The 10,492-nt window shown below is 56.0% G+C and overlaps 2 protein-coding genes across 4 annotated transcripts; both read right to left on the minus strand.

Annotated features, from left to right (window-relative positions):
• Nucleotides 1–468: 468 nt before the first annotated feature.
• LOC114199606 (kallikrein-11) lies at nt 469–5,101 on the minus strand. Of its 2 annotated transcripts, none has more exons than XM_088027754.1 (6): nt 5,018–5,101; nt 3,322–3,396; nt 2,702–2,858; nt 2,077–2,342; nt 1,366–1,460; nt 469–910 (listed from the first exon to the last, which is right to left on the minus strand). In XM_088027754.1, the coding sequence occupies exons 2-6, from the start codon at nt 3,356–3,358 to the stop codon at nt 758–760; spliced, it is 708 nt and encodes a 235-aa protein (XP_087883880.1). In that variant the 5' UTR covers nt 3,359–3,396; nt 5,018–5,101; the 3' UTR covers nt 469–757. The 2 variants fall into 2 exon arrangements, with proteins under 2 accessions (XP_087883880.1, XP_027947394.1); XM_028091593.2 differs by having other exon boundaries at nt 1,324–1,460.
• An 872-nt stretch (nt 5,102–5,973) lies between these two features.
• Nucleotides 5,974–10,282, minus strand: LOC114199583 (kallikrein-12). Of its 2 annotated transcripts, none has more exons than XM_028091548.2 (6): nt 10,164–10,282; nt 9,942–9,997; nt 9,319–9,478; nt 8,305–8,561; nt 7,254–7,387; nt 5,974–6,329 (listed from the first exon to the last, which is right to left on the minus strand). In XM_028091548.2, exons 1-6 carry the CDS (start codon nt 10,190–10,192, stop codon nt 6,174–6,176), a joined length of 792 nt encoding a protein of 263 aa, XP_027947349.1. In that variant the 5' UTR covers nt 10,193–10,282; the 3' UTR covers nt 5,974–6,173. The 2 variants fall into 2 exon arrangements, with proteins under 2 accessions (XP_027947349.1, XP_027947348.1); XM_028091547.2 differs by having other exon boundaries at nt 8,305–8,564.
• Nucleotides 10,283–10,492: the final 210 nt, after the last annotated feature.

Raw genomic sequence — 10,492 nt, forward strand, 5'->3', positions numbered from 1 at the left:
GCTTGCTTTAAAGAGAGAAGGAAAGAGAGGTGCCTGGGTGGCTCAGTTGTTAAGCGTCTGCCTTCGGCTCGGGTCATGATCCCAGGTCCTGGGATCGAGCCCCGCATCGGGCTCCCTGCTCGGCGGGAAGCCTACTTCTCCCTCTCCCACTCCCCCTGCTTGTGTTCCTTCTCTCACTGTGTCTCTCTCAGTCAAATAAATAAATAAAATCTTAAAAAAAAATAAAATAGAGAAAGAAAGAAAGAAAAAGGAAAAGAAAAGACCTTGCTTTAGATTCCTTGCTCTTCTCCTTACTGGCAGTGTGACTATGAGCAAGTGACTTGTTTCTCTGTACCCAGTTACCTCATCTGCAAAATGGGCATAATAATGGCACTTAATCTTTGTGAAGATTAAGTTAGTTGATATATCTAAAAGCCCTTGGATCAGGGTCTGGCATATAGTAAGCACTCCAAAGATTCATTTGTTCAGTAAGTATTTATTGAAACCTTGGTGAGTGCCAGAAACTGTCTCTGGGGCTTGGGGATACAACAGTGAACCAAATATTATCTCTCCCAGAATCACAAATTAGTACAAGGCAAGATTTGAACCCAGGCCTCACTGATTCCAAACCCCAAGTTGATTATTAAGCTATAGCATCTCTCATAGTCAAGGAGGCCGAAAAAATACACAAAGATGTCCTTGCTCTGGCTTGACTGTTAACAGAATGAACAAGAGCAACATCGGCAAGTAGAAATCAGGGGTGTTGGGCTGGTCCTGGCTAGTTATTCTCCATAGTCTTCTGGATCCAGTCTACATATTTGCAGACCTTTGTATAGACACCAGGCTTTCTGGTGAGAGCGCACGGGTCCTGGCCCCAGGAGATAATGCCTTGAAGAGATCCATCACAGACCAGAGGGCCCCCAGAGTCACCCTGGGTATGGAGAGAGAGACAACGAGTCAGAAAGGAGGAGTGGCCATGGGAGGGGGGGCAGGTTTGGGCGCCGTGTTAGGGAGGAGGTGGTGTTGGGATGTTGTAGGGATGGTGTTAGGAGTGGGGTGGAGACTGAGGATGGGGTTGGCGGGACGACTGGGGATGAGGTTGGAGCTGTGGGTGGCAATAAAGATGGGGTTAGGGTTGATTGGGGGATGGTTGGGGCTGGGAATAGGGGTGGGAATGGGGATGGAGCTGGGGATCCCTTGGAGGTTTGGAATGGGAACTAGGGGTGGACATGGAATTGGGGTGGCAAGGGGAGACAGGGTCAGGGTTGGGAATGAGATTGTGGATCTCATCCCAGGAGATGGGAATGGGATGGGTGGCTGGAGACCCAGGCCCTGCCCCCTGACCTGGCAGGAATCCTTGCCCTCTTCCCGAACACTGGCACACACCATGGTGTCCGTGATGTTGCCAGGGTAGGCCTTCTCACACTCCTCCTGCTTAATGATGGTGATGTTGGCGCATCGCAAGGCATGGGGCAGGTGCACTGTGGAAACGGCATGAAGGGGTGTGGAAAACGAGAGCCCCTGGTCCCCTTCCCCACCCTGTAGTGCCTGCCTTGCACCCACACCACAGCCAGTCCCTGTCCTTCTTGCTTACAGCCAACTCATTTCTGTGCTCGCAGCAATGGCACCGGTAATGGTACCGAGTAAATGTATTATGCCAGTCGTTCTATATACACTATCTCTAATCCAGCCCTAGTAGGTGGGTGTGATTATCCTCATTTTATAGAGAAGAAAACCAAGGTTCAGAGAGGGGAAGCCACGTGCCTGAGGTCCTACAACGAGCAGGTCGTGGATCTGGCATTGCACATCATATCTGTCTGACCCCAAGGCCCAGACTTTTGTCTCCACACGGCCCCCCAGCTCTTACGTTTTCCCTCTTCTTTTTGACTTATCCCACCACTGACGCCGCCAGGGTTGACTTATCCCACCACTGACACCGCCAGGGTTGACTTATCCCACCACTGACACCCCCAGGGATTCCCCCTCTCATACTCTCGTACTCTGGGACTCTCCCCTCTGCAGGTTCCTCTGGGTCCCTCTGTCCTTCCACAACCGGGGTCACCCGCCCCCCTCCGTGTCCCCCTCTGGAGCCCCTACACTGGGGGCTGGTTGTGGTGCCCCAGCCGGAAATGAGGCAGCGGGTGCCAGCAGTGACACAGTTAGATGACAGGGTGAGCGGTCGGACGGCCCCAGTGATGAAGGCTGCTGTCGTCATCTTCACCAGCATGATGTCATTGCGGTGGTCTTTGTTGGGGAGGCTGTTGTTGAAGTCTGGGTGGGGGAAGGACTCAGTGGCCATTCGGGTCTGCTCACAGCCATCCCGCCGCTGGAGGTTGTGTTCCCCCAGATGAACCACGTATCGGCTGAGGTGGGAGAGAGGGCGGTCAGAGATGGAAGGTCAGGGAGAGACAAGAGAGGGGAGGTGGGGAGAGACATGGGGGAAGGGGAAGGGGTGAGAGCCCCGGAGAGAACAAAGGAACACAGCCCCACTTCCGACCTCATCCCCACTTCCCACTGGACCCCTCCCCAACCACATCCCCATTCCAGCACCATCCCAGGTCCGATGGCTTCCGTCCTCCCATCCTGTCTCGGTGTCCATCATCCATGCTACCCCACCCACGCCCATCCTGGACCCCATCGCATCCTCCCCATCCCCAAGCCCCTCTCCATCCATCTCTCCATCTCCAGCCCCCTGCCGGCCCGCCCCAGCCCCCGCACCCACGGCTTGCGGCAGTGAGCTGCTGTCAGGAGCCATTTGGGAGCGATGAGGGTTGCCCCACAGAGCAGCCGTGTCTTCTGGAACAGAGCCACCTGCCAGGGCTGGGAATGAGGAGAGCACTCATACCCCTTGATGATCCTGGTCTCTCCCCCTACATGCCCTGGAGGGGAGTGAGGGCAAAAGAGGGGGCTCAGGCATGAGACAACTCCCAAAAGTGGGGGTGGGGAGAGCAGACAAGGGGTGGGTGGTCTGGGTCTCAGCCTGGTGTCCCGCTGGGAGGCACTGTCTGGATAGGCCAGCCAAGTATTAAATGACCGAAATCCTTCCGTACTGCTTGCAAGGTCAGTAGCTACCGTTCTGCGCTGTTGGAGTGTCTTCTGCCCCACTGCAGCTGCCCCGGCCCCTCCCCTGGGACCCTCCTTGACCTCTCCCCATTCTAGCATCTAAAGGGATTATGCAGCAAGGGGCATCGGGACCTTATTATGGCTCCTATATCCATTTAGGTGCCCTATGCGTTATTCTATATTTTCAGCATTGGCTCAGTCAGTAGCCAGTTATAGAGGGTTGAGGGAGCCTAGAGATTAGAGAGGGAGGCCCCTGCCCTCCCCCATCCCCTACCGTACCTGTCAGCAGAGCAAGCATGATTAATCGAAGAATCATCTTGGCCTGGAGAGGGGAAGGGCAGGCCCCAGGTTCTTCTGGGAACAAGAAGGGACAAGGGGCCCAATCACTTTATGGGGAGACTATGGAGGGGCTGGTTCATGCCCTCTCCTCCCTCCCCAGCCTGCTCTGGCTGCCCCCAGGGAGAAACAACAGGGTTGGAGGAATACCCAAGTTCTCACAGCATCCCAGCCTCCAAACCTTTAAAACAAATCTTTGGTATCAAGGTGGCCTTGGAGGGGCCTGATCTCAGCTAAAAGCTTCTCATAGCCAGAGCCAAGGAGGATGTGGCAGATGCTGCGAGGGGCTTTGGCTGGGGCAAGGTATTAGCTGGCCCTGTTTTAAGTCAGCCATAGTACCTGTGAGATGCATCTGGGAGAATGTTTTCCTTCTTGCCCTCCTGAGACCTGGCCCGGCCCCCCCAGCCCCATTCTGCATCCACCCCAGGGTGATATGGGCCCTTTGAGGGCTGCCCAGCATGCAGTAGGGGGCTCAGCCTGGGACGGGCCCTGTCCTTCTGAATCCCTGCCCCTTTGAAGGACAGACAGATGGAACTGGGCGGGGCTGGTCAGGGGAAGGGCAAGTGTCCTCAGCTGCCCTGGCCTGCAGGGGGGTGGGGTGGAGGGCTGGATTCAGCTATCAAAGCGGGGATCAGAGGTCACTGAAGTCGGGGGCAGGGCAGCCAGTTGGAGAGACAGAGAGGCAGAGAGCACCCACCCAAGCCGAGAAGGACAGAGCAGAGGGAGAAATGGTGTGGAGGCAGGGAGGCCTGACTTGCTCCAGGAGCACAGGCGCCTGCAAGAGGGTCTTCCCTTCCCTGCCCGACTCACGGGCTCTGGGACTGGGGCCCTGGGTGCTGGGTTGGTGGCGGCAGCAGCTGTGGCGGTTTGGGTCAAAGGCAGATTGGGTCAGAGCATCAGGCGAAAGGCAGGTGCGGGGTGGCCCTGATGACTGGGCCTCCTAGCCCTGCCTTACAGCCCTGGGGATGGGGTGTGTGTGCCTGCCGGTCTGCCTCTGTCACCTCTCCAAGCCCCTCTTCTCTCTGTTTCTGTCCCCCACACCCCACCCCGCATCCGTCCTGGTCTGTCTCTCTCTTCATCTCTGCTGGTTGCTTCCTTTCTGTAACTCCGTGGCCATATTTCTCTTTGCCTCTCTGTGCCTGTGCCTTTCCGTCTCTTTGTCTATCTCTGTGTCTCTCTCAGTACCTCTCTGCAGGACTCCTTTAATTCTTTATCTTTCTTTGTGTCTCTTGGTCTCTGCCTCCCTCCACCTCCTCTCTCTCTCCCTCCACCTCATCCTCCCAGGCTCTGTGTCTCTCCTCCTGTCCCTGCTCCTCCCTTCCCACAGCCCAAGCCCAGGTGGGCCCCTGGCTTCTTCTGGGCCCTCCCTTCTCCATTCCAAGGAGGGGGGGAAACTGGGGCGTCACGGAGGTGGGGCTGCTTCCAGCCGAAGGAAGGGGCAGGACGGGAGGGTGGGGGAGGCAGGTTGGGGCCTGTGGGAATCAAGGCCCAGGAAAGGGAGTCAGCCCTCTGCAAGGCCCCAAACCCTAGCGCTCCTCTGGGGCTTCACTTCTGCCCCCTTCCCTTCCCTCCACTCCCCCCTCCTGCCTCCGCCTCCCGGGAACCCTGGGGCGCCCCCAAATCCAGCTGTGGCACTTACTCGCTGCGAGACTTAGGTCCGATGACTTCCGAATCTGAGCCACCTCAAGTTCCTGTCTGCCGATCCCTCTATTTCCGGGCCTGCTCGTTATCAGTGAGATCTCCTGCTCTCTGTCTTGCCCTCCTCTCTCCCCTAACCAGAAGTGGGGCAAGACGACTGGGTATAGGTTCCTGAGGCAGCCAGCCCTGGCCTCAAACCCCGGCTCTGCCTCTTCCTACCACAGTGACGTGAGCCAAGGAACTCCACCCTGGTGAGGCTCAGTTTCTTCATCTGCGACATGGGGGGACAGCCCTGCCTTGGGGTGGTTGGGATGAAGACTCCAGGAGAGCCGAGCACTGCAGGTATCCAGCAAGTGTTCCCTCGCTGTCACCATCACCCCTCACTCTCCCACCCCAAATTCCCCTTCCACTCACTGGGGAGAAGCTCCCTTTGCACCTCCTGGATGGCGGTGAAGACAGAACCCAAGGGGTGGGCAGGATTACTTTAAGACCTAGGCTGGTTCCTCTTGCTTTCCAAGGCTACACCCGCCTTCCATCATCACAGACATATTAAAACGAACCCACATCCCACATTAAATATAATGTGTGCTCAACAGCTCCAGCAAAGCCAAGTTGGAATTGGCTAGGTGGAAGAATGTTACATTTTATAGACATTTAATTAAATGGTCGTGAATTTTGATTTTGCAATTTTCATTTGGTATTTTGGGTCCAATAATTTCCCCCCTCCTCAGGTCCTTCATGGGCACTGTTCCTAAAGTGCTGGATAGACAAAAAAAAAAAAAAAGGCCCTTATTTTTATTGTTATAAGTAACCTTTTCTCCTCCGTTCCTGAGTGACCCCTAAGGGAAAACTCTTGCCCTCTGTGGTCTCTATTCCTACACCTGTGATTGGGGGACTGATGAGCCTCCCTCCTGTGTCAACCAGCACAGGGATATCAAATAGACAGACATAGCTCGTTATATTTATTCCAGGAAGTCACACATTCCTTCCTCCGCCAAACTTGGGACTTAGAAGGGCTGGCTGGAGTTGGAGTTCTGGGAAGAAGATCCCCAGTCCAAGGGGAGCTGGAGCCAGGGGTGATAACGGAGGACGCGTTGGTGCTCCGAGGGCCAGTCAGTGTGGCCCCCAAGCTGAGGGGTGGAGGTGGAGGGAGCAGGTTAGTTGTTCCTCATGACCATCCGGATCCAGTCCACATATTTGCAAATATTGGTGTAGACCCCTGGGATGCCTTCTTGCCCGCAAGGCTCCACGGTCCCCCAGGACACCAGACCCTGAAGGACTCCTCCGCACACCAGGGGGCCCCCAGAGTCGCCCTGGAATGCAGAAGGAGAAGCAGCACCAAATGAATAAGGGAGAAATCCTGTTCCCATTGTCCTTGCCCCACCCCCAAACCCATTCCCAGGCCCTGAAGACAGAGGATCCAAGCCTGGTTATCAGAGAAGAGCACTGCCACGTCCCCCACGTTCCCTCCACAGCAGTGACGGATCAACAGGGAAGAACACGCTGTTCCTAGGGCGCCAATCCCAGGGAAGGCAGGACTCCATAAAAGGTGGGGGAGGGGGTCTCTCAGGGACAATGGCTAGAGCTCTGACCAATGAGTATCTTCAACGACCAATCCCAGCAAAGGAGGCGGGGACCTATAAGAATTCTATAGAGGATGACTGGCTGGTGTGCTGACCAATGAGGGAAAGAGCACCACCATCAGTGACCAATCCCAGCAAAGGAAGGCGGGATCTATAAAGGTTCTCTCAGGCACAAAGGCTGGAGCCTTAGCCCGTAGGGTGGGGCAGCCTCCAACCTGGAGGAGCCGAGGGAGCAAGGGAGCCGAATTCGAGGGCAGGAGAGACCACCAGCCTCCTTTCCTGCCTCCAGGCTGGATTCTCTCGCTCTTGCCTGAGCCAGCATCAGTTGGAGGATGGAATGGGGAGAGACAACCGGTTACACACCTCAGTTCCAAATCTCTGCCACCTCTTTGCCCTCCCCCACCTTCTCTTCCTCTTCCTCTCGGCTCTCCTGTGCCCCTCCCATCTGTCCTTCTCTGTTCCCTCCCTCCCTCTGTTCTCTCCACCCACCCCTCCTTCTCTTTGTCCTCCATCACCTGGCTCTTCCTGCCTTATCCTGCGCCTCCGGATCCAGAAGGAAGGTCCTTCTGACCACATCTCTCTCCCCCCCCATCCTCCCTGCTCTGTCCCCAGCTTCCTGCCCTGGGTGACCATGCGGTGCCGGCATTCACTCACCTGGCAGGCATCCGCCCCTTCCGTGCCGCTGGCACACACCATGTTGTCCGTGATTCTCCCGGGGAACACAGCCCGGCAGGTGGCACTGGAAACGATGGAGACATTGAGGCATTGCAGCAGGTCCGGGAATGGGTCTGGGGGTGGAAGACAGAAGCCACAGGGTTTCCCAAAGCTTCCCATTTGGGGGCCACCTCCCACGACTCAAGGAAGCCAAATATAAGTCTATACCCTGCCCTTTTCCTATGACCCCCCACTACAATCTGCAAACGTTTAAATTTCAGATTTATTACTTCATTTCATAGTGACCCTTGCCCCAGTTCATTGACCCAGTCCCCCGACCTTTAACCTATGACTGAGTGCCATAACTCAAGACACCCTTTGTCCCTCCAACCTCAGAAGCAATGAATCCAGACCCACTTTTCTCTTTAAATTCCAGATGCTGTGACCTTTGACCTTCAATCTTATTATACTTTAGGTCCCAACTTGACCTCCTGTTCTCTCTCTGTCTCCAGACCCCACACTCCTCGTCTTCTCTTAAACTTCTAAACTCAGCGATAAACCATTGGTGCCAACTCCAAAGTGACTTATTTTCCCTGTTTATTTGAGCCGGGACCTCATGACCCCTAACCTCTAGGGCTTCCAATCCCAGACCAGTGATCCCTGATCGAACCCAGTTTCCACCCTCAGATTACGGCCAGCTTGTGCAACATCTGGATCCCATGTCCTCAATTCTACAGTGACCTCTAACACTCGAGTCCATGACCCGTTACCCCAAGATTCTATTTATATATGCCTTTTGCTCCAGTCTGATGACCCCTGCCATAACTCTGGCCTACAACCACATCCTGACCCATGACTTCTGACTCTATACCCAACCCCTTAACCACTTTGACTCCCAAGACCCCTGGCCCACCATGATCTCTGACCCCACACCACAGTCCTCATGTTTGACCCTTGACGCAGCCTTCTGTTGAAATGGCATGACTCCTGATCTCTTGCCCTACACCCCAGACTTTGCCCATCCTGAGCCCTGACGCTGATGTCCCCTTACTCCATAGTTGATTGGTGATGCCCCAGCCTGAGATCTGGCACTTGGTGCCGGCCGCTGCACAGATGGTGGGCAGGGCCAGGGGCTGGATGCTGCGAGTCAAAGGGACGGGGGTGCCCAGTCGCAGGAGCCGGAGGTCATTGTCATGGTTATGCAGGGCTCCCTGGTAGCCAGGGTGGGTCATGGAGAAGCCACTGCGCCGGATCTGCTCCGTCCAGTCCAGCCTGGTGAGGCTGTGCTCCCCCAGGCGCACCCAGTACCTGCTGGGGGTCAAGGTGGCTCAGTGAGGGTAGGGTGGGCCCCTGGATCCCCGGCCCTCCAGCCTCTCTGCTGTTCTGCATCTCAGTGTCTGTCCTCACTCCCTCACAGCCTTGCTCTGTCTCTCACCTCTGTCACCATCTTTCCATTTCCTGTGTTTGCCTACTTCTCCTCCCCGAGCCCCTGCATCTCTGTCCCTTCCTGAGCCTCTTAGCTGAGGCAGAGACATCCAACTGTCATACTCACTGCTCTGTTCTTACCACCTAGAGGCTGCCTGGGCTGTCAGCACCCTCAGCTGAAGGAACGAGTGAGTAATGAGTGGACTCTCTCTGTTCTGTCCCTGAATCAATCCATCTCTTCGTGTCTGAAACTTCCCTTTTGAAAAAACCTCGAAGTTTCAGACTGGAAAAGCCCATTCCCTTCATTTTACAGATGGGACCGCTGAGGCCCAGAGAGGTTGCCCAGACTGGGTCAGAGAGAGGCTGGGATGGTGACAGAGGTCATCTGGGAAGGAAGGGGAACACCAGGGAATGGAGCAGGTAGGTGGGCAGGTTCCAGGACCCTTCCTGCCCTCCCCACCTCACCCCAGCCCATTGTTGAGGAAGTCTTACTCTTTGTCTAGTCTCAGACCTTCTTGTGGCAGGACCATCTCCTTGCTCCATGGCACCCCCCTCTCCTGAGCCCTTACCCTGAGGGCTCCCTTTCCCACCACCTTTCCTTTGCCTACCCCTAGAAGGGACCATCCAGACAGGGGCTTACCTGCCACTGCAGTGAGCCGCTGTGAGGACCCACCTGCGGTCAATGAGGACGCCCCCACAGCGCAGGCGGGTGCCCTCAAACAGCCCCACCTGCCAAGGCTGCGAGTGACGGGCACACTCCTTGCCTTTGATAATCTTCTCTGTGGCGGGTTGACTGAGCCCTGAGGACAGGGTGTGGGCCAGAGAGATGGGGTCAGAGATCTAGAGACTGGGAGTCAGAGATAGGAGGTGAGATGCAGAGACGAAGACACAGGGAGGCAAGAGAAAGAGAGCCCCTGAGAGAGAGTGAGGGTCGGGGAGACATGGACACAGTGACAAATACGAAAAGACCCAGCAATGCCCAGAGACACAGAGAGGAAGAGAAAGAGAAAAAGGCAGAGAGATACTTAAAGATAAGAGGGAGACAGAGACAGAGATCCACAGAGAGAGAGAAAGGACAGAGGCATGGTGACAGGAAGACACAGAGGAGAGATAGTTCAAAAGATACAGGGGGACAGAGGTGGCAGGGCCCCAAGAGGTGGAGGTGATCGGAGGTACAGAGGCAGCCCCTTGCCCTCCTCCGTGCCAGGCTGGGGACAAAACCTGGAAGGGGAGATGGGGCTCCCATCCTCCTGGGGAACTCACCAGTAACAGAGAGGAGCAACAAGATGCTGGAACCCAGGGTGGCCTGCCTCCAGGTCCTGGGAAACGTGGGGGATCTCAGAGATGGCCCTTTCCCTGTCAACTCACCCCTTGCTTTGCCCACCCCTCCCACCAGCAACTCCCAAGAGGACGGGATGCCTGCCCATCCCCCTCGCTGTCTGTCTTGGGTGTCACCCTATTGGTGACCACCTGCCCCCTCCTCACCTTGTCCATCTGCCTGCTGGGACCTCCATGTGGCTGTCACAGTTTCAGCCTGTCTGTCTCTGTTATCTGTCTGTCCACTACCTGCCTGTTCTGTCATCCACCTGCCACCCTGCCAGTCAACTCTCCCACTGTCCACCTGGCTTCTCAGCCACCTGTCATGCTGCCCCACCTGTCCCCCTCCTTCCGTCTGTCTGCCCCAGACCGGCAGGTGACACAGCTTTTAACTCTCTTTGTCCCAGCCCATGCAATTTCCTGGTTGAGGGAAGGGGAGCAGGAAGACATGGGGTGGGGCACCCTCTAATCCTGTAGAAACCCTAATGGCACCTAAT

This window comes from Eumetopias jubatus, unplaced genomic scaffold (genome assembly GCF_037043125.1).
Source record: "Eumetopias jubatus isolate StellerSeaLion01/CBP00866 unplaced genomic scaffold, mEumJub1_p1.0 scaffold_10, whole genome shotgun sequence".
Classification (NCBI taxonomy): Eukaryota; Metazoa; Chordata; class Mammalia; order Carnivora; family Otariidae; genus Eumetopias; species Eumetopias jubatus.

What these genes read in the sequence shown, in the direction of transcription:
- LOC114199606 (XM_028091593.2), bottom strand. Translation starts at nt 3,358, where the DNA reads ATGATTCTTCGATTAATCATGCTTGCTCTGCTGACAG. An exon ending in GCAGCTCACTGCCGCAAGCC is followed by an intron (nt 2,343 to 2,701) that starts GTGGGTGCGGGG and finishes CTCCCACCTCAG; the next exon opens with CCGATACGTGGTTCATCTGG. An exon ending in CACCACAACCAGCCCCCAGT is followed by an intron (nt 1,461 to 2,076) that starts GTAGGGGCTCCA and finishes CCGTTTCCACAG; the next exon opens with TGCACCTGCCCCATGCCTTG.
- LOC114199583 (XM_028091547.2), bottom strand. Translation starts at nt 10,192, where the DNA reads ATGGAGGTCCCAGCAGGCAGATGGACAAG. An exon ending in GCGGCTCACTGCAGTGGCAG is followed by an intron (nt 8,565 to 9,318) that starts GTAAGCCCCTGT and finishes CTTGACCCCCAG; the next exon opens with CAGGTACTGGGTGCGCCTGG. An exon ending in CATCACCAATCAACTATGGA is followed by an intron (nt 7,388 to 8,304) that starts GTAAGGGGACAT and finishes TTCCACCCCCAG; the next exon opens with ACCCATTCCCGGACCTGCTG.